Below are 22,969 nucleotides of genomic sequence, written 5' to 3'. Positions count from 1 at the left end.
TCAATTCAAATTGTTGTCATGCCAGTTTCCCCTCAGGAAACTTAATGCATTAGAGGAAAACATTGGTTCTTATTGCACTCTGTTTAGGAACAGACTCACCACACATTTTCTACAAAATTAATTCAGTTCTCTTACCATTGTTATGCCCTTCACAGAGAAGTTGCAAAAATCTAAACAGATCTCGAGTAAATTCATCATGCTGCAAGACTTTTTCACCTTCAAAATATATAAATACAATGATTATGTGACAATTGCTATGATTAATTATGCACAACACATAATCCTACAGTAACCTTTTAAAGTGGAATTTTAATAAAAGAATCAGTATTTAAAAGCGTTAAAGCAATTTAAAAGAAACAGACTTATAATAATGAAAAGAAAAACTGAGACAGAAAAAGCAGAGCCAAATTATTTAGCACTCCAATGCATCCATGGTTAAAAAAACAACACTAATTTGAAAAAAAAAAAAGGCAACAGGATATATATCTAATAAGTAAATTGTTAGTCATAACTAAAATCATGCCTTAAATATGAGTGACACTTCTTTAGTAAGCATCAAACTCTTTATCCAAGCTAAACACACAACCTGCTGCAGACCATAAAGCTAAACCTAAAGATATCTGAGAAGATGCAATGAGAGATTTCTCTCTGTATTTGCAACACACTTTTGCAACAATAGTATCAAAAACTGTAAACCCAAACATACCACGCTCACGAACGATGACTGTGGATCAAAGAAAAATAACAAGAATACAAGATAAGAATATTGGAAGTTACAATATTTTTCTTAAAAATTATTGCTAAAGATAGTGTAAAAAAAAAAGCATATTCAGAACCCAGAGCCTAGAATTACTTGTAGTAAGTTTAACAACAGAAACCTCAAGCCACAGTAAACAACAGTTCAAGTTAAAGAAGGAAGCACAAATAATGTTTGAAGCACTACTGGAATCAATTTCATTCTACTTACGAGTTCCTTCTTCAGTGACCATTCCCAGGCCTTCTGCTTTATTCTGTCTCTCAAACGCATTCAAGTCAAGAACACTTATATTTAAAGAAAAGAAAAACAACAGCACAAACAGGAAAAAGGACTATAGTAAACAGTGGAAAATAATTTTCTTCTACAAAATTTCTAGAGGCCTTAAACTACTTCTCTTGACCCACAACAACATGCATCGCTTTATAATTTATTTAATACTCTTAATAAATAAATGAGCTTTGGATGAAACTAAGGGTCCAGTGTCCAATTCTGACAAGAAATGAGTCTCAGGTCATGTCTCACCATTTACCTAACTTCACTCCTGATAATGACATTCACAGTGTCATGTACAAATGAGGAGTGCAAAAGGAGCCTGAAATATTACTCTTTATGTTGGTTTAGACCCACCACTAAAGGAGAATACTGCCGTTGTTTCTCTCTCACATTGTTTTCCACTAAGTTGTCACTATGACTTTTATTATGTTGTTTCTGTATATATTATTACAGAATATTACTATATTATAATATAACATGGTTATATTGTTCAGAAAATGTATGGAATTTCTGGTTCTATATTTACAAGAAAGAAATGTAATCAGAGGTTCCATCTCTTCCAAGGTCAAAAGACACTGATATATGAATTTTATTTTGTTAACTTGGCATAGCTCAGCATATGGAATAGCAAATCATGATTCTTCTCACCACCCAGTTAGAATACTTTAATTCAAACCTCCAATAAAATTCTATCATTTTCTAATTTTAGTTCAGTTAAATAGAAATGCAGTCACTTATTCAATCTAGTGGCATCATTAAAACCAAAAGCATTTCTTAAAGCATCATTTTATTTTCTTATAATTTCTTATCTGTTCAAGTAATTTTATCAATACCTCTTTTAATGAAGTCCTGAATAATACATATACACAATTGGTAATAATATGATAGCAGGGCCTGTTTGAGCAAATCCCTGCTAAAGTGTTCTACATGAATGAAAAAATGACAAGGCAGATATTACTTAATTAGGCTGCAACTATTCAACAATAATTTCTGCAATGCAGGTCACAATTCTTTCCACATTTTATCCTCTATTCATACAGCTCCTCCACTTCTAATTCCCAGTCTACTCCTTCAGAATGCTTCTGGTTCTTTTTTAAAAGGCTGAAAAATTGAGGTTGTCTACTGTAAGAGTAATCAAAAACACCAGAAATTTTCTATCTTATGCATGGGAGTCCTTTACCCCAACTGATTTGAACTGTTTTATCAAGGGAATGGACTACTAGAGTCTCACTGGTCACATGCCAACTCTAACAAAGCCGATATATATGCAGAGGATTCACAAGAGACAGCGGTTATGCAACTCGCCAGAAATGTGCAGGAACTGAAAGATTAGTAAAGCTCCACTGGCCTGTCTCTCCCTTCGTGGTGGCTCTTCTCCATGCTTGGAACCTACCAGACAAAAACTTTGAGGGATCTAGGATCAGTAAAGGAGCCATTACATTTTACTTTTCTGTCTCTTCAAACTAAGTCTTCAAAGGCATGTGCAGTCTTTTGCTTTATTTTCTCCCTTGGAAGAATACTCCAAAAGGCTGTTTCTGTGATTCACAAAACTTCCCACAAGAGTTCTACAACCTGTGACTCCTGTAATTTACATCTAATGCATCCACCTGAACTGAGCAGTAAGCCAGTGAATATGAGTAAAACAGAACCTGTAATAATGCGACTTATGGTTTTACCTGCAGGACTGCATCAAGCCAGAGAGGCTTTGAAAAAATCCAGCGTCCTTTTTCTCCTTCAAGTAGTCTAGCATTTTCTAAATGTTGTATATTTTTGAAGGGAAAAAATACAACATTAACAATATGCAATAAAAAATAACTAGCAATTAATTATTAATAGTATTTATAAACTAAAATAAAATAGTAAAGGTAATAAATGCCCTTATAATTAATGATACTGAAATTATAAGAATTCCAAAGTTCCTGAATTAGTTCCTTGAAATGCAAATCACTGGCAAAAAATAATATAATTGCTCTTGCACCAAAAATACACTGACATTTCTTCACTGTTTGGCTTAAAATTAAGTGCATTAGCTTAAACAACAGGATACTAAAATTGTCAAAATTGCTTGCCTCATTTATGCAAGCAAGACTCACAGGAGTTGGAAATGCATTACCTGTTGCACTATGGTGTTTCCACCATTTAGTATAGCAATACCAAGTTTCAGTGTTTCAACAACCATGGGTCCTGTATGACCTGTCAAAACAAGGATACACTCCTTAAAACCTGTAGTTATGAACTCTTCAATCAGAAACGCAGTCTGGAAGTTTTACTTAGTGCAGTTGCTACTGGCATTTATTTTGGCTCATTAAGTGTTGTATAGAAGCTGTTTATGATAGTTACATGACAGGTACAATGACATAACACACCTGTGTGTACCTCAAAGATACCACAGAGCATTACCTTTGCTTGCACTGATCATCTGAAGGACCATCTCAGCAGCTCCACGATCGTGCAAGCGAGCTTGCTGATAGAGAGTTCTCTGCTTTTCCATTTCTTTCTCCTGGGTTTGGGAACAAAATGAGAACAGACTACAGATTGGAATGGATTCAGGAAAAATAGGAAGATGAGAAATCTGAAGTTGTTGAAGACCATCTGCCTCCAAAATCCATGGGTTGTTTGACTCCAAAGTTTCAAAACATCCCATCTCTCTTTAATGTGAATAACCCAGTAAACCAGCTCGCTGTGTTCAACACACAATGTGTTGTGCTATTTTTGCATTTATTCCTCTGGACATATTTAAAGTACTTCCACATTAGATTATGAGAAAGAAATGTTATTTAAACTCTCACCTCAAATGTCTTTTCTTTATCTTCGTCTCCCTCTTCTTCTTCCTGACAGCTCTTTTGATGTTAAAAACAGAAATCACAAGATCTTGCTTATTAAGAAACATAATGCCTACTTTTGCTATACTATTTCTACAAAATTGCCAGATAATTTTTCAAGCAATTACTGAAGGTATTAAGAAGATTTTAAAAACATTTAATTGCAAATATTTGTGCTTATCTGCACTAAGAAGCTGACATTCCCTAACATGTGAGTATTTCAGGGTATACATCCAACTACATACACACCCTGTAACTGCAGGCTATATAACTTTGTGCCATATCTCTATATCCATGATATTTCTCTTCACAGTCAACCTCTCATCACAACTCAGCTGTAATCAATATTTTGCAAAAAACTGACCTACCTTTGACAGACTTAAAGTATTAACCCAAAAATCATTACCCAAAGAATGAAGATAACTAATGAATGTGTTTGAACTGCTCAGGAGTTAATTATATGAAAAAAAAGTGTCAAGTGAAAGGAACAGGACTGCATCTACTGAAATGTTATAATACTGCTTTAACATAGGAAATTTCTCATTATACATATATTTAAAACTCTGAACTGCATTTGCTTCAATAAAAATATAGAAGTTATTATCAAGCAGTCCATGTAAGAAACAGAAAGAAAAGATTTAAGAAACATCTAAAATCAATGGGAAGTACCTAAATGCAGTGAGGGATGGAGCTTGAAATTATGTACTTACCTTTGCCATCATGGCAGAATAGGCAATATATAGAGGATCATGTCCTAGATTGCTGTGAAGAGTAAAAAATATTTTAATGATATTAATTTTATGATATATTAATATAAAGAATTCATATGCCTTTTTATTAAAATGCATTTTATTAAAGAAGTCTACTTGATAAGCTATTAATCTTGAAAATTGTGTCATGAAGGACTTCTCTTATCTAAATCCAAATCTCTAAGTTTTTACTCAAACAATTTAAAGGTATATTTGTGCATTCAACTTAGTCATTTTGGGTCATCATTAGCTGTTGAAGGTGCAGAAAAGTAATATGGAAATATAAATTAGAATAATTATAACTGTTAGATGGAAAGATTTTATTAGTCATACAGAAAAAGTATATGAAACTCTGGAATACTCATAAAAATCTAATCATTCTAATCAACAATCTAAAGTCAAAACAGAAGCTGGCAATGAGATTCATAAACATCAACAAAACCTTTTCTGACTTACCCTGTGAAATGTAATGAATATCAAAACCAAGAACACACATCTATTAATTACCAGGAGAAACCAGGGCAAGGTATTCTGATTAAACCTGCAGTTCCTGTAGAATTCATGTTTCCAAGAGAAGTCATGCTCAATCATTTCTGCATTGGGTATTTACCAAGCTTTTAAAATGTCAAAAATAGTCAATATTTATCTCAATGTAAAGGTTATACTCAGTGTAAATGCAGGAAAACTCTAATGAAACTAAGAGGGAAAAAGAGGGAAAAAAAGAGGGTATTCACCATGTACAACAATGAACTACACTTGTGTTAAATCCATTTGGTAATGTTTCTAAAAATTCAGTTACTTGTGCTTTTATTCAATGGGCTTTTCCACACAGCTCTTTTACCTTCTCTCTGTAAGAGCACTGCGGCTAAAATAGAGGATAATCTGATGAAGTGGATCAGGATGCTTTTTCTCAGTCTCTTCTTCTTCCTCTTCATCTTTTTTTGGAGATGTCTGTCTCAAGATTTAGAATATAAAAGTTAAGCTTCATAAGCAAGAAAAAAAAATCAGTAATTTAGCTTAGGAAAGGATTTCAGTAATTTTATTCTATCCAATTTACATTAACTGCCAGTATTAATCTTTTCAGGAGTTTACAGCATAACATGTAACTCCTGAAACAGGCAACATTATGTGCCTGTTTGATTCTGAAGAGATAAGAATATATGGTTTTTATTCATTATTTTTGTAACTTTAGAATTTTCTCATTTGCAAGGTATTGAGAAGGAGACTGGGGAAATCTTGGGGAAGCCTTATTAAAGAGAAATCATGCATCTCCAGTTGAATTGAAAGGAAGTTCTAGCTCAATTATTTTGTAGTAGGTACTGGAATAATTTTTAATAACATCATCAGATACATCCTATTCAGACTAGCACTAGCCACAATCTTTTCGTATATCATTTCCAAGTAACCTTGGTTCAATTAATGCTCATTATTGCAAATTTCAAACATTTTTTGGCAGTTAAAAATATAACATAGTCAGAGCCGGCCAAAGATCAGATTATTACCCTTACCTTACTTGTGTTATCACACCTTTTTACAGTTACTAGTTATTGTAGATTTATTGTAATTACAGTAATTATTTTAATTATAGAAGTTCAATTCTCTAGGAAATCTGAAAGAATTGCAGGCACTGCTTTGATTAATGGCCTCATTCTTTCCTTAGCAGGAAGCAACAAAGTAAATCACACTGACTGTATAATTGTCCAGAGCATGTGAAGAATATCCCTACCCATGGCAGGGGGGTTGGAACTAGGTAATCTCTATGGTCCCTTCCAACCCAAGCATTCTGTGTCTCTACAATATCAGGTATAATGGCTCTTTAAAAAGCACAACATGAGTGCTTCTGCTAACACTGAAGCACTTCCTGATGCATCTTCATGTGATCCATGAAGCTGTATATTAACTTTCCTGGTGTTTAGAGACTGGGGAGATAAGCTCCTTGGAGGTATTTTTGGCAAGTTAACTACACAGAGGGAAGAGAAAGAGCAGTAGGCATTCTGAACCGATGTTCACTACCAAAATCCCCAAGTTTACCAATCACTTTTATCAAGTACACAGGTAAACTGCATTTTTGCTGAATATGGCTGCATATATTTACTTATCCTTATGATGCATCAAAAAGGAAAACAGCAAAAATAATTTGTATCAAAGCTGAAAATGTTAAAATTAATTATGCATAAAAAAATTTAAAAGGGAAAAGGATCAATAGTATCAAGCTTTAAAAACACCCCATAAAACAATATATACAAACACAGGAATTCCCATAATGACAACAATAGTCTGACTGTTCATCTAATCCATTTCTCTTCCCAAGAATGAGTATCATGTAGCTCGTCTGAAGGCATAGATCACCTTAATGCACTTCAGTGTGCATCAAAGCACAATGTCTTTTTGACCACAGCAGAAAATGACCTTATGCTATGAAGCATAAGGATTAATATAAGTTTATGCATACAGTACACAAAAATTAAATATATTTTATAATAGATACATAGAATACACACTGAAGTGGGCATTGAAATATATGCCCAGTTATGTCAGTACTTACAGCCAAATCCTGAACTAGTTTCTCCTCAAATGAATATTCCTCTGTTTCTATCCAAAAGTTCTGATAGCCATTGAGGAAGAGGTTAATAGAACGGTGCCTGGGGGGGTTGTGAAAGTGAGATCAAGAGGGGTAACGGAACAGAGTATAACAGCTCAGATGGTTAATGGTTAGTAAGGATACTTATTTGTACAATTCTGATCCTCTGATTGGTCAGTGAAACAAAATGCAAAACATAACTAACATTCAGTGACAAACCTGCAGATACTTTTGAACATTCTTACTGTTTTTATACGCATATGTATACATTACTTTTTATTTTGAAGGCTAAGAGAGGCCTAAAATACATTATACATGAAACTGCACGACTGATACCTTAATGCAAGCATGAGAATAACACACACTTGAACAGACTGAGAATGAGTGAGTGCGGTATACATCTACAAGGTGTAAATCCAAATTACTAGATTTAGAACATCAAGACAGCAGACACTGGCCATCAACACCAAAATAACTATCAAGTGCTTTCAACATAGTATCTAAAGACAATCATTGCCTTCTTCCACAGAAAGAAACCTAATCTAAGCTTCTTGTCTTCCAGTTCTAAATCAGGGCAGTATTAGCATGTCCTCAATTAGCTGCATTAGAAATATAAAAACCTGCTCTATGAAATGACCAATTTTAGAAAACTCTAAGTCATATTAATTACTACTTATACTATTTATTAATTTAACTTTCCACAGAAAATAAATTCATGGCAATAAGACTACACATAATAATGGCAAAATAAATCTGTCTTCACATCATTTTGGGGAAAAAATTTTTTCTGAGCTGCAGTACATGAGGCTAGAAAGGCTGTTCCATGCAGCCTTTTCATTTACTTTTATCAGTTGCCACCAAGAAAAGCTATAAAAATGCGCTACATATCCACCATTAAATACCTTTTAAATACAATGTGCACACAAATCAGTATTTTATAATGGAATAGCTGTTGAGTCAACACTTTAGGCTCACTTGCTGACACTGGTGTTGTTTTATTATAAAATTTTGAAAACTGACCAATCAGAATCCCCTCTGAAAATTGTACAAATTCATGTTTTTATGATAATATCAAATCATGGCTGGGAAGGAAGAAGTGGGCGCATAAGCAAGAGGCTCTCCACAAGTTACATTACCGTTAACTTGAGTATAAGCCTGTCATACTGAGTTTTTTCATGTACTTTTTCCAGCCAAACACGTTGAAAGGTGCTCAGGAAGAAATTGCTAATTTTGTGTCTGAAGAAAAGCATATAGGTTTTCATTGAAGAAAGGCACAAGTAAAATTCAATAAAGTAGTCAGATAGAATGTATCGTAAACCGTGCTTGAAAAATTGCCATGTACAACTTTGCTGTATCTATGTGCATATACAGATGACAGACAATAAGACAAAGTTTTTTCAAACTAATTTCCTTGAAACATCAAACATAGACACATCTCAGAGAAAACACTTATCACATAACACACTTTTTCAAAGCCATGTACATTCAATAAACACAGAGCATGAAGAATTAGTACTTCCTAACTTAACTGATGTTTAATTCAGTGAAAAATATATATTTTTTAAATATAGCTATTTGTTTTGTGTCTACAAAACTTTTCATCCAAAGGAGTTCTTGGAATATTTGTGGCAGAAATTAAAGTAATTTTTAAGTGATTTAACAAACACTTTCATATCAATAGACATGTCTGTTTCTGAAATATCTTACTGAAATTCCTAAAAACTGATAGACATTGGAGTGAATTTTGCAGAAAATTATCTTCAGCTCTGAGATTAAAATTAAACTATACTGAAAGCCACCTAAATATCTGGAAAATTTTCAAAAGAGTAAGCTTATTATTTACTGAAGATTTATCTTTTCTAGGATAAAGGAAAGGTTAATACCATAATATTTGTTTACTGCACTTTAAATGAATTGATTCTAGCATCAAAGAACTAACACTCCCAATACAAAGCTGCAACTAAAATGAAGAAATAGACAAGATAGAGGGCTGCATTTTAAACTCAGGATCAAAGAGATTTAAATAGCTCCTAGAACAAATCATACCCCACTCGAAATAATCTCCCTAGGGTTCAGGCATGTCTGAGCAACACTGTCAATTTAGATGATGGAGATTGTTATAATAGTGTGATTGCCTTATTTTCCTGTCAGGATCCTATAATTTATCTAGGAAAAAAATGACTATAAGCTAGTGAACTTTAAAACTTTGGTTTGAACCTGTCAGTTGAGCAATATACCCAGAAGTTTGCTCATGGCAGCAGGATCAGGATAGATGACCTTTAAAGGTCTATTCCAACCCAAACTTTTCCACGACTTTAAGATTTTAAGTTTAAACTGTGTTTTCACTCTTGTTTGTTTTGAAGTGCAGAGAACACAATTAATTGACAAAAATACTTTTATGAGGGTTCATTTTTAGCAACTACAAAATGAAATAGCAGGGTAGATTTGCCTCATATTCATATTTACAATAGGAGTCAACTGCTCCACAAAATCTACCAAAATTTTGAGAACAAAAAGCTTGAGAAAAGTTCTTAACATAAAAATATTTTTTAAAAAATTACAGACATGTAAATGTTCAATTTCAATATGATATTATTCCATATTTTATTGAAAATTTAAAAGTCAAGAATTTAAAGATTCATAACCCACTTTGCCTCGTCAACCTCAAATATAAAAAATAAAAGCAGGTGCTTTGTAAGGCAAAAAAAGGAGGAGCCCTTTTAACATTTGGGTGGTCATGCATTTATTCTAAACATTTTAAGAATTTACAAACACAGAATATGGTTGTGAAAAAAAAATTTGCTTACAAAAAGGTTGTACTGAAATGGTATTTCTTCATACCACTTCCTCTTGTTTTGCCAAACACAGCTCTTGAACATGCAAGGATTGATTCTGGGTGGTTTTTTATGTTGTTTTTAATCCTCTCCATTTTTTGGTTCTTTAAAGACAGCCTGGTGGTAGCATAATAACTTGGAGAAGTTATTATAGTCTAGAACTACTCATTTTTGTAAAGGAAGGTTGTGAAGGTTGTGTGCTTTTTATGGTGTAAACTGCCTTTGTATTTCTCCTGTGCAAACCTAATATTCCTCAGGTGTGTTAGTGGCATAGCTACAGACCTTCAGCTAAAGACCTTTACAGCAAGTGTGTAAATTTGCTTTAATAAATGGATTTTAAAATCCAACACAACCCTTCAGTTAAAGACTTTGCCAAAAATCTTTGAATAATGATATTACACACAAAAAGTGAAAAATTGCAGAAGGAGAGAGGCAAACCTAATTAAACATGTGCTTAACTTTTATCTGAATAAAACTCAGTTTTTTGAGAAGAAACAGAGTAAAGGAAGTTACTCCAGTGATATATCATCCTATTACTCTGCTTAAAGCTGCGGATGGATCCAGGCACAGGATGCATTTTATTTAAGTATTTGTGGTATATGCATTCAATTGGAATAAGAAGCAGAGTAACACAGAAGTCTAAAACATCATTGTGCAGTTCCCTCTGCACTGCAGTGTCCCAGTAGTCGCTTTAATTCATATAACATTCTGATGTAGTAGCTGAAGACTGGCCCAGACAAGCTACAGAGCATGAAGTGTTCATGCAAGAGGAGAAGAAGAGCTATACAAAATTATAAAAAAAAAAAAGAAAAAAGATAAACACAGGAGAATAAAGACTAAAAAGAGCAACAAATCAGAGACAAAAAATGGACAGAAACAGCAACATCTGAATGGTTTTCACAGATAAGTTGAGGAACTATACAGAATAACTGACAAAAATGAAGCATGTAATTCTTATGGTGTTTTCCCACTCAGGTTATTTGCCATGAGATGACTATTTTGCTCCTGTGAGGAATTAGCTGATGACTAATCAATTCTTGTCTCTTAAAATTACATACACCTTAAAATCAACAAACACCTAGGTAAACACACAAGCAGTGTTTGCACTCAGTAAACAATGCAAACAAAAGTTGTGAAGAAATAAACTTTTCAGCCACTTACCTTGGCAGGTTGTATAATGGTGCCATTCTGAAACATGCAACAACAGCCCTTTTGCGTTGTTTTGACAGGAGTTTGTGCCAAACAGCTTTTTTTGATCTCAGTGGTTGTTCAACCTATAGGAAAATATCCTCTAGTATATGCAATGGAAACTTTTTAACTTTCATCAAAAATTTTTCTATACAGCTAGTGGTTAGCTAGTTAGCAAAGTAGAAAATGTTACCAATGCTCTGCATCATCTGATAAAAATGTTCTTTTGGGGTTTTATTTTTTTATTAACAAAGAAAAATACTGGGGACCTTCTATATAGAAATCTCTCCGTTAACTCAGACAAGAATATTGAAGATGTTAGAATACCTCGTGGTATTCTTGGTAAATTTCAAAAGTTGTTATTTTTTCTGTTTCTAACAATGCATCTTCAGTTGTTCACGTGAAAATATTTGTGTGTTATATAATTTGTGAATGGAATGGATTAACTTCATGTAGGAAGAGCACAAATTCCTTTATTTGAATTGCATCAACTGGATGAACAGGCAAGCAACTCAAAAGTTGCTACAGCATCCTATGCTGCAGAAATTGGAGACAGGCTAAATCAATATATTAAAAATAAGTGCACAAGCAAATATCTCTTCCTAAAATCAAAATGGTTTTCTGCTACAGCATGGAGATAATTTGTGTGCTTTACTTCGAATGACTGTTCATGCAGTTTTGTAGAAATATATCCTGAGCTTTCCCTGCAGCTAAATGAAGGCACTTCAACAGATTACATTGAAAACTTTCATATATGCACATCTGTATGTGCATGGGTACTTGCATGCACGTATGTACAAACCCCTAAGTTTTATCTGGACACTTTAATGATGGTAGTCACTGTGCTTTAAATAATCTCTACTGGGAAAAATCTCTTTTTTTCAAAATTAAACACAGTATAGACATTTGGCTTTTTACCTGCTCCAGATGATACAGAGCAGCTGATATCCTCTGCACACGCTCCACATTTTTCTCAGGGTCAGTAGGTCCATCACTCTTTAAAATGTCTTTGTACAGATTTAGCTGCCATTTCACAGCTGGATCATCAGACTGAAACCAAACATATTTTATTCATAAGCTGCTGAATGAAGGCAATGAATTTGACCAACACTACTTCTACTCCCATCGTATAATAAATAAACTTATAAATATTCTCAATTTCTGTCCCCTTTCAGACCAAATTAAGATCTGCTAGCTGCTCCAAAAAATGGCATTGATTCCACATATTATTGGCCAATTGAATTTAATTCTTAAGCAAGGTTCTGTATTTTTATTTTATTAAACCAAATAAAGTACCTTACAACTTATTTATTCCTTTTAACTCCATTAAAAATAAGGAAGCAGATTTAGTACTGGGATTGAATTCAATTTGCAGAATCTTTGTACTGAGAGTGTAAAGCTGTTTTTTGGAGTCTGGAAAAGACAGCTGGAATTTCAGTAGGTGAAGAGTTATAGCCAAAGTTTTTGGTTTTTTCTTTTTTTTTTTTTTTTCCTTAAAGACAGAAATAGGAAAACCACATTAAAGTACTTCTTGTGCTCATTTTAATTTATGCAAGCATAAATTTATAGCAAATGGACAGTCAACTTCCATGACAGATAAGTGAGTTACTCTTATTGTGTTCAAACACTGTAGGCAATGATCTGAATTATTTTCAATTTACAGATTGATGAGGACTCCATATTGGTATTACCTTTGACTGTCTATTCAGCATATGAATTGTAGGAATATAAATGTACTTGTAAAACTCACAAGTGCAAAAATGACAAAGCTTTTAATATTTTATTATAGTCACTTTAAAATGCATATATTTTTACAAACACCTAATTTAATCATTATTGAAAGCTAGATTCAAGCAGAAAAGCTGAAGTAGTAGAGTTTCAATTTTATTTTCTTCTTGGATCAAGTTGTAATTCTAATTAATTAGAATTCTAAGTAATTAGACCTTTAAGACTACTAGTATCTCAATTCTTTACACTTGTCCTATTCTACAGATCTTCCAGAAATTTTACCATACCAAACAAAGCCACAAATAAGGCATTTATTGCAATGAAATATCAGGAAGAATAATTTTAAAATGGAAACGTTTCTAATAGTTTTCTGGGTTATTTTTGTTACTGTATCACAAAAAAATCCCCCAAAAATGATTGCACCTTCAGTGTTTTGAAAGTGCACATTGGTATCTAGGACAGATTTTTCTATATTACCTTTTCCTGCAAGTGTAAGTTGTTGCGTAGGTGTTCTTTGACTTCCTCATCTGTGTCCCTCTGTAGAAAGGTAGAAGTATTTTTCAGATCAGATTATGATTCATTTCACAAGAACTTTTACAACATAGAACAGTTTATATTTCAACATTGAAATTTAAACTCTTTTGCTTTCAAAGTATGTAAGATGCCAGAAGGGGCAAAGGCTTAATTTAACCATAAAACAATGGTTAAACTTTGAAGGGAATTAAAGCTAACTAATTGTAGTTCAGTATTTGGTGCAAAAGAACATGAATATGTAAACTGCATATGGTACACAAATGGAAAATAACAGGGAAAGTATGGCTCCTCTATATACACTCTTTTTTAAAAAAAATAAAGCACAATAATTAGCAGCTATAATTGCCTATAGTACATACAGATATTTAATCATATTGACTGCTTAGATTTCTATGCTCCAAAATTAATTTTAGAAAGTTCTGCTTATTTTTGCATTAAAAATATTAAAAGCACACACTTACATGGCTGTATCTAGTCTTAGCCAAAGAGATGAGCTCTTGGTCTCCAGGAGTGCACATATTCAAACCAATAGGAAGCATCTTTTTAAGTGCAGCCACAATCAAGGATGTTTGTATGGAGTACAAATCCCCTCTACGTTTTGATTTCTTCCTCTCTTGATCTTGTCCTCCAGACTATAAGTTAAAAAAAAAATTAAAAGGGGGAAAAGAAAAGAAAAAAAGAAAAATTACTTTAATTTTCTGATCACACATTTCTCCAACATGCTCTTCCCCTTATGGTCCAAGGAAACTATGTTCCTGATGTAGTACAAATAATTAAAAATGCAGCACTAGAGGAAGAGTGTATAGGCTTGGTCAGAAAATGTAAAGGAATACTTTTGGCGTGCACCAGCAGAAAATGCAGAAAGAGTAATGTGGTAATAGGAGTCACACACTTTTGTGTGCATTCATACATATTAGCTTGACAATACTTTCTGGATCTTACCTTTCAAATCAGAAACAACCCTACAATTAAAAGCTGAATCACTCTCAGGGGACACTATTATTTGTCCAATGCTACAGAGACAAATTTAGGATGTTTATCTTTTTGTAAGAGATTTATACAAAGACAGTTATCCAGGGTCTGAATGAATGAATATTGCCTGACTTGTCTCATCTGAAAAACAGTATTATTTAAAAGGCTTTGATTCAATGTTATAAAGTGCCAATTAGTGCCTCTGGGAAAGTGCTGCCCTTTGGCTTTGGATAATATGAATAAATTTGGGACAAAAAATTTAAAATTTTGTATCTTTGGATATCATCATGAATAGGAAAACAAAAGAGACAGAAGTAAACAGCACAACAGAATAACATCTGCCCTATCTTCTTATGACAGACACTGTACAACATATTTCACATCCAACTTTTCCTTTATGAGACAGAGAACCAAAATCTTTCAAACAGACCCATATACTTAATGAACACACAGTAAACAGCAACAACATCAAACAGCCCAGTTCTGAATTCTGTACCCAGATTAAACTCCTACTTATACTCAAGGGGAGTTTTGCTTAAGATAAGATTTCAGGACTAGGCCTCCAGGCTTGTACAACACTACAAAATTACAAATGCTTTCATTTAACCCTCCATATCCTTTCCCTTCTGTCAATTAGGATTTACAAACTACTGTTCTTATAATAGATTGTGTAGTTCCACATAAGGATACAGCAGAATCCATTGCAATTCATTATTTCCCAATTAATGCCTCACTATTATCACAGTAATCACTGGAAGAAAAAAGGCAGCTGTACATATTCTATTTGGTGATAAATTTTGGCAAATTCTGTCTTCTAGATGGGAAATCTCCCTGTACAGAGCTTGTGTTAAGTATTTTGAAGTGTGAGGGAACACGCAATGGATGTGGCTTCCTTTCTGAAGGAACTAACAATTGCAGGAGAGTACTGGCCTCAAAGCTTTGCTTTTCAAAGTGCCTTAGAAATAGTGATGCAATGGCTTTAATAATGACATTATTTGTACTCTACATTGACAGCAGACAAACAAATCCCACAATGTATCACTGTACTCCAGTGGCGTCACTATGCGTCTTAAATAAGGAATAACCAAATATGTAACAGATATATTTTTAAAAGAAAAAAAGGAATGGGAGGTATACTGGTTTCTGCATCTTTTATGCCAGTGGACATTTTGCACATCCAATTTTCTTTATGTTCATATGAAATTAATAAGATTGTGAACCTTAAAACGAGAATTTTCAAAACACGAAAAGAAGATCCATTCTGCCTTTGCCATAAATTCTGCTGCCTGTGAATTCACTTCTCCAGCTGCTAAATGTATAAATAGAGTCACAGACTGAAACCTAAATGACAATGGAATTTTGTCTCTTTCAGCTCAGATATGCACCCATGTACACACCATACCTGTATTGCATATATAAAGAGCTTTAAATCAGATATATTTTGCCTAAATAATGAACTGTGGTATAAGGACCTCAACAGGAGGGATGATATAATTTGGTTGCCTAAAAGCATGTAATAGTCTTACTTGTCTGAGGATTTAAACATACAAATGGATATTTCTGAAAAAAATCCATATCCCAAAAACCAATTAAGATTCTTTAGTAGATTAATAATAACTAAATACACAATGAAAAGGAAGAAATAATTTATTTACACTAAAAAATCAGCTAAAACTGGTTAAGATTATAGATATAATATTTTCTGAATTTCCATCCCCCTTTGAGCTTCTGTTCTTTGAGATTACTATGAGGGCAGTCATTAAATCCTGCTCTGTTTACCTGGAAAGTTTGACAATAGCAAAGCATGAAATCAGGTTATTAGTTTAACAGAGTTTCTCCCTTTTTAACTCATGTCTCCTGTTTAATTGATTAAAAGCTCTTCACAGCATCATGTATGCTTCTCAGCACACAGGGTAAAGGGAAAGATGAAAGGATTTATGCTCCATTTTGCTGCTTATTCTACTTCACCCATGAAGAATGCACCATAGGTCAGAAAGTACTCGTCTATTTTAGAAACTCATATTAAAAAAATAATATGAATGATGCAAAGGAAAGTGACCTGTAGTTCACTGAAGGAAAAGAAATCTTCAAATACATTAAATACATAAAAGAAATAAGTGTTATTCTAAAGCTGTGTCACACCTCACACCTTTAGTAAAAGCCATTTTACTTTTGGAAAAAGCTAGAATTTGAACTGTATATCTTATTTAAACTTATTGGATTGAATACAATCTTCTATTCACCTACAAATGGGGTAGAGGTTATAGCACATTTCTCTCAAATATTCTTCTTGAATATTATAAGCCAAATACATCTTTCTAATGACTCTACTTAGACATTACTTTTACAATGGCTACTTCACTATTTTAGCAAAAAAATAGAATGCAGAAGGACAGCAGAGGCAGAATGTACATCTAAAATAGTTTTTAAAAGGTAGCTTTAGTACATTTTCACATTAAGCAATATTTAGGAGTACCAAAGGGAATTTTATCTGCTCTGGTCAAAGACTGACACTTTAGCTGGGACAAAATTTATAGTAGGTGGAACCTGGTGCTTCACTTTGTGACGCCACTGCTATGATCAATGGAAGGAGTGCTTGGAGCCTGATCGTCTCTAAATCTAAAACAAAGACACATCATGCACTTTGACCTGTACCTTTACTTGCATGGCCTGTATGAAAGAAAAATAAAGGGGAAAAAAAAGCATAAGTAAAAGAGATGAAAGGATGATAATTTTACAAGTTTCTTATAAACTTACTCAGCGTTATGAGGACAGTAAAAATACGTAAGCTCATAGGTAAAACAATAGATTGTAAATGCATAACCAAATGAGATCTTAGTGAAATCAGCTTAATCTTTATTGAATGATTGAACTTCTGAATTTCTATTGCTGTTCTACCATACACTTCCATTTGTTGCTTTCACATTTAAGGACATCCAGTAAGTTAACCTATCAATACACTGATTACTGCATCTCTTCCCAATTTTGTTAAAAGAAGAATGGTGTCTGGAACTCTGGATAATCCAGTAATGAAAAATATTCACATTTTCACAAAAATAGCTCTTTCTACCTCTTTTCCCCACCAAAATATATTTGAGAAAAAAATGTGTTTAGAAATCAAACTATCACTGGCAAGGTATAGCACTTAATTTACGGATATATTTTCCCACTGCATAGCTAATTACTCTTTTTAAGACAGCCTGAGACAAAACTTCAGCTTGCATCTCTCAGCAGTACCCATTTTGAAAACAATATTATAAACTCAGCTGTAACTCTCATACATAGAGAGGATTCTTCCCATTTATTATATTAATACTATAAATACACTCCAATAAATATCTATTCCATAGTCAACATTATATTTTAATTATGTCAGAAAATATTAAGAAAATAATGACAAAACCATTTATTTATGGTAAGATAAAATAAACTATTACTGAACAGAATCCTCAACCAGGCATAGGAAAATACTGTAGGAAGCTGTTGCTTAAAAACAATCAGAAAAAAACACATACAAGCCCTCACTTCTGTCATTCTGCCCTAAAAGTAACTTCATTTTCTTGTGATATCTGAATAAGTTTCAAAATGTTGATGCCAAGGTATTAAAATCTTTTTATAGCCTACTCGATTTATATCACATAGTAAGAAAAGCAGGTACAAGTAAAGAAAAGCAAAGGACTAATATTCAAATTAAGTGTCAGAATCTTAGCACCTTATAATATTTAATACTTTGAGCAAATAGCAAATTTTAATTTAAAATTTCAGTTGTGTGAAATATGTAGATGCTGCATAGACATGGCTCAGCAGGTATATACAGATGTATGTATACACTAAAGATAAGGAAATGTTAATTATATTTAATTTATTGTAGCTGACCATAAAAATAATCCACTCCTGATTTACCTCAGTATATCCAAAGAAAATGTATTCTATGCAATTGAAATACTGTCAAAGAGGAGATCTAGAATTCCTGAAGAAAATACTAACATAAAATCCTCTAACTATTGTAAATCTGCAAACAATGTGTACTACATGTTACAGATGGGCACAAACAACCATTTTGTTTCATAATAAGAACTTGCATTTTATGATGGCCTCTAACTTCTATAATAAGTTTACTCAATCTATTCTTAAGAATAGCTTATAAAAATTAATGAGGGCAAGTAAAAAAAAACTCCAGTAAGATATGTAAATGTTTAGCAACTGAAGGTGTATATCCAGCCACACATTCATTTAGATTCCAAAACTGACACAGGAAAATAGCCCACATACATGGTACACAATTATTATGTACATGTGAATGTATACATTGTCTTCTATCCCAGTTAACTGAAAAACACTATAGGACATCATTTCCTCTTAACCAAAAGGCTATTTTATCAAGAAACCTATGAAGGGGTCCAAAATAACAGACCAGTGGAGTTGAACGTGTTTAAATTCTCCATTTCAACACTTCTATCACAAATCTGGTATTTCAATGTGATCTAAGTTACCAGTCTGTCTCAGACTGGAAGTTCTCTAACTTACCATTCCCCTCCGAGCATTCTGCTGCCATATTTTTAGAAAAGAAAAATTAAATTCTCAGCTGTTAATACATTTATTTGAAAATCTAGTAACAAAGTTAATATAGTATAATAAAAATACAATGGATACTTAATTAATTTCTTGATTTTAATGATGAGTAGTTTGTTACCATGGAAATTAGCTACTAATAAGTAACTTAATGCTACTCCTTTCTCCTTCGCTTTCTTTTATGGCATGTAAGGATATAGAACCTTCTGTACAGGATATACTACACCTTACACTCTGATAGCACCCCAGTATTTTTATCAGGAAGAACACTGAATCTCTGTTACCTAAGGCAGTCTGAGATCAGCCTGGGCCTTACTCCTTTGGGGCACCCCAAAATGCTCTGTCCTGGGCCCACTGCCAATAGCCAAAGTTCCTATTCAGTTTTCTATACTTTGTCATGCTTGATAAATATTGGATAAGATTGATTCCACAAGAAATAATGTGAATAAAGAGGAATAAGTGCTAGAGAGGAAAGAGCTAATTACTCAGTAAACTTGCTACTTTTTGAGATAAACGTTAAAATTAAAGCAAGAAATTATAATGTTCCCTAATGTAATGTCCTCTACTGATCAATGTCTAAGGATAGAAATAAATATCAAACCTGCAAGAAAACTTGAAATTCAGTTACTTTGAGATTTTCTTGTTTATTTTAATCTACGCAGTCTTAAAAAAAGCCAACAAAACAGATGTAAATCTATAATTTATTGGATGTGCTGGGTTTAGAACACTTATATTTTATATTATGAAATATTAGCAATTTCCTGCTTAGAAATCATATATAGAAAACCAATACAACCCTTCTAAAGGACACTTCACATATTTCTTCATGGTATTCAAGTCATCATGAAACAAGCATCTAAAATATCAGCTGTTCTGCAATAATGCCTACCATTACAGTATCATATTAATAAAATATTCAGTCATGAACAATACAATATTTTCTTTCTTTCTTTATTAGCAATAACCATGCACTGTGTCCTGGAACACCATAAATTGATATTGATTTGCTTACAAAAAATTATATGCATACAAAATCCCCAGAATCTCTCTGTACTATATACCCATGGAATAAAAACATATTTACATATGCATCTACACCCCTGTTACAAATATATTCATACAATTATTCATACATAGTATATTTGCATACTTAAATATACACATTAGGCTTTTGAAAATATAATCTCAAAGTCAGATTTGGGTAATAGAGATTATTGATGCTAAATTCCTGTGATATTATCAAAATCCACTCCTCATTTACCTCAGTATATCCAAAGGAAATGTATTCTATGCAACTGAAATAGTCTCAAAGAAGAGATCTAAAATTCCTGCAGAAAATACTAATATGAAATCCTCTAACTATTGTAAATCTGCAAGTAGTACAGTAGGAGACCTACCTATTCCTTATTTTGTGAAGACCTGCCTTTTATTCCTGCCATGCCAGACTGACAAAAATATGGCACTAACACTTTACTTCATATTATCCTGTTATCAGTGCTGAAGTGGGACACAGTTTAGATTAAATATACTGTTTCTAATCTATGGTGTCTAAAAAATGAAAGTACATCTATTTTTTCATCTCCTCAGGCCAGCTGTAAGTATAAATGTTAAAATACACATAATAAATGGGTGTGCAATGATTGCCATACGATAAAAGTACAGACCTATATATTCTAGTCTGCTGTATTGTGCAACTGCTCCTCAAATAGCCTGGATGTGCCCACTATTTGTCTTGTTAATAAGGATGATACAAACATTCCATTTCTATCAAACAATTTTGATAAGCTGCATCTTAACAACAAGAAAGAGGTTAAAAAATTCCTCTTCTCCAAATACAGAATTCTTTATAAAATTGGACTTGTTTTTCAGAGCTGGTCATGAACTAAAGATGAACAGATAATAATATTTTTGCTTGTAAAAATTGCAATATCAGGGTTTAGCTTAGTCAGGTTTCAAAACTTAAAAAATTCATAGGAAAAAAGAAAGAAAAAAGCTTGGGTTTTAAACACATTTTAAAACACATTTTTAAATATAATTAAGAAATGTAACAGTACATTTTATCTGGTTCTCTATTGTTTGAAAATGGACTTACAATAGCTAGGTTTCAGGAAAACAAAATACAGTGAAATACAGAACTTAAAATTATAATTCTCTGCTACACCTTCAGAATAGGATTACTCCAAAATCATTATAAATAGGAATAAAAGAAAGGGTTTCTTCAGTATATTTACCAACACTAATTTGGAATTAGACTTCATCTGGCTTTAGCTGAGTAAGGCAATATCCTCAGCTAAGGTCAAAGCAGCCTTTGACAATTACCTTGACAATTTCTCTTTTGTACAGGTAACAAGATGTACTTTCAAGTCATCATATCAGCGTCTTGTCATATTGAAAATCAGCAAAAAATAGATGAATGTCTTAATTGATAAGAAACAAGAAAAATGGTGCACATGTAGCAACACTATATATTTAAAGAGGTACATGTAAAGAGATCTGTGCTCCATCAAAGCTGACAGAACAATACAGAGTATAAAAATATATCGCATATAGTACAAAAATGATGAGGCAATATTTCTTCACTTGCTTTTATAAAATAGTCCACCTTTTTCTTTCCTGAATCTTCAATAACCCACACTTTATAATACAGCCCATATTTTCTCATGTGTGCAACTTTTCAAATCAAGACTTATTTTAATCTTGTGTCTTTGAGTATTAGCAGACATTTAGTAAGTAATTCTAAGGTACACAGACTATATTTTGCATATTAGTTGTCACATCTGTCATCAAGAAGCAAAACTATTTTTCTTCTAACAGCAAAGCAACTGCAATCTTAGTAGGTTTTCAGAGCCTTCTTTCAAAATAATAAACACACAGTGTTGATTTACCTGATCCACAATTTTTTTATTAACTTACTTTAGACATCTTGCTCTTGGTGTCTCCTGTTAAAAATGCCAAATTGTTGATTTCATTCTGAATCACAAAATTTTGTTCTTCTCTTTTAAAATTCTAAAGGAAAAAAAATAAATCACCAGAAGTTTAACTTACCTGCATGTACAACATTTATATTTAAAAATAGAATGAAATTAAAGGAAAAGTGCACTTTTTATCTTACATGTGATTTACACCACAGGATAAAAACTTCAGCCACCATTCGAAAGAGTTCATCAGAATCTGCATCCGGTTTCTTTAGCCAATTAGCTCTAATTACAAAAATAAGAGAAATTTAAAAGAAGATACTTAAAAGAAGACAGTTTAATATGATGATCCCTATTTAATAGATCAGGTAACATTTTTCTAGTTAATCTAGGAATTTGCATCTGAGCAAAAGGTGTGAATTAATGGTATAGCTTTCTTTAAGAATCTTAAATTATTCAGGATTAAGATTTAAGAACCTAAAACATGCAGAATTTGATTCTCACTCTAAGATTAAGCGAACTGTGTTCTTCCTGATTGTCTGATCATAGATTCCAGTATATTAAGTAATAAATATGAGTTTAATTATTAGGTTATTTTACCTGTTGTTGTCTACATAGCGTATCAACATTGGATAGAAGGCATAAAGGTCTCTACAAAGTACAGCAAACTCATCAAGAATGAGTAGCTCAGCTTCTTGGGTGTCATTTTTATTGTCTGCTTTCAGTTGCTCTTCTTCCATCACTATTTTCATAGCTTTTTTCTTCAATTTATCCAGTGTTGGAATAAAGTGAGATCTGAGAAGATCAGGTCTGGCTTTGCTGATGATGGGTTGAGCATAAACTATACATGAAAATATAGATAATTCTATGATTAATGCATAACTGGTGTTTTTCATTGTATTAACATGAATGCTGAAGTTCTAGGAACAGTAGAGTTTATGTGGCTTCATAAATGTTCCACCATAAAATTATTAATAAAACTATGAATGCAGCTTTATAAAAACTGTCTATTGTGAGATTAAAAGACTGTGGATTTGGATTATA

General features: G+C 32.8%; 1 protein-coding gene across 1 annotated transcript in view; it reads right to left on the bottom strand.

Annotated features, from left to right (window-relative positions):
- The window catches only part of RYR3 (ryanodine receptor 3), a 194,180-nt gene that overhangs the window by 23,024 nt on the left and 148,187 nt on the right, over positions 1–22,969 (bottom strand). Inside the window, exons 67-84 of the mRNA XM_064713454.1 lie at positions 22,526–22,766; positions 22,123–22,210; positions 21,924–22,016; positions 17,094–17,108; positions 13,928–14,098; positions 13,410–13,469; positions 12,123–12,254; positions 11,178–11,290; positions 7,147–7,243; positions 5,443–5,552; positions 4,563–4,614; positions 3,820–3,870; positions 3,431–3,530; positions 3,144–3,223; positions 2,707–2,783; positions 968–1,041; positions 707–724; positions 136–216 (exon numbers count right to left, since the gene is read on the bottom strand). Coding sequence (XP_064569524.1) covers positions 136–216; positions 707–724; positions 968–1,041; positions 2,707–2,783; positions 3,144–3,223; positions 3,431–3,530; positions 3,820–3,870; positions 4,563–4,614; positions 5,443–5,552; positions 7,147–7,243; positions 11,178–11,290; positions 12,123–12,254; positions 13,410–13,469; positions 13,928–14,098; positions 17,094–17,108; positions 21,924–22,016; positions 22,123–22,210; positions 22,526–22,766 — 1,653 coding nt within the window. The remainder of the gene's footprint in view (positions 1–135; positions 217–706; positions 725–967; positions 1,042–2,706; positions 2,784–3,143; positions 3,224–3,430; positions 3,531–3,819; positions 3,871–4,562; positions 4,615–5,442; positions 5,553–7,146; positions 7,244–11,177; positions 11,291–12,122; positions 12,255–13,409; positions 13,470–13,927; positions 14,099–17,093; positions 17,109–21,923; positions 22,017–22,122; positions 22,211–22,525; positions 22,767–22,969) is intronic.

The sequence above is a fragment of the Zonotrichia leucophrys genome, chromosome 5 (assembly GCF_028769735.1).
Source record: "Zonotrichia leucophrys gambelii isolate GWCS_2022_RI chromosome 5, RI_Zleu_2.0, whole genome shotgun sequence".
Classification (NCBI taxonomy): domain Eukaryota; kingdom Metazoa; phylum Chordata; class Aves; order Passeriformes; family Passerellidae; genus Zonotrichia; species Zonotrichia leucophrys.
This window is presented reverse-complemented; position numbering and strand designations above follow the sequence as displayed.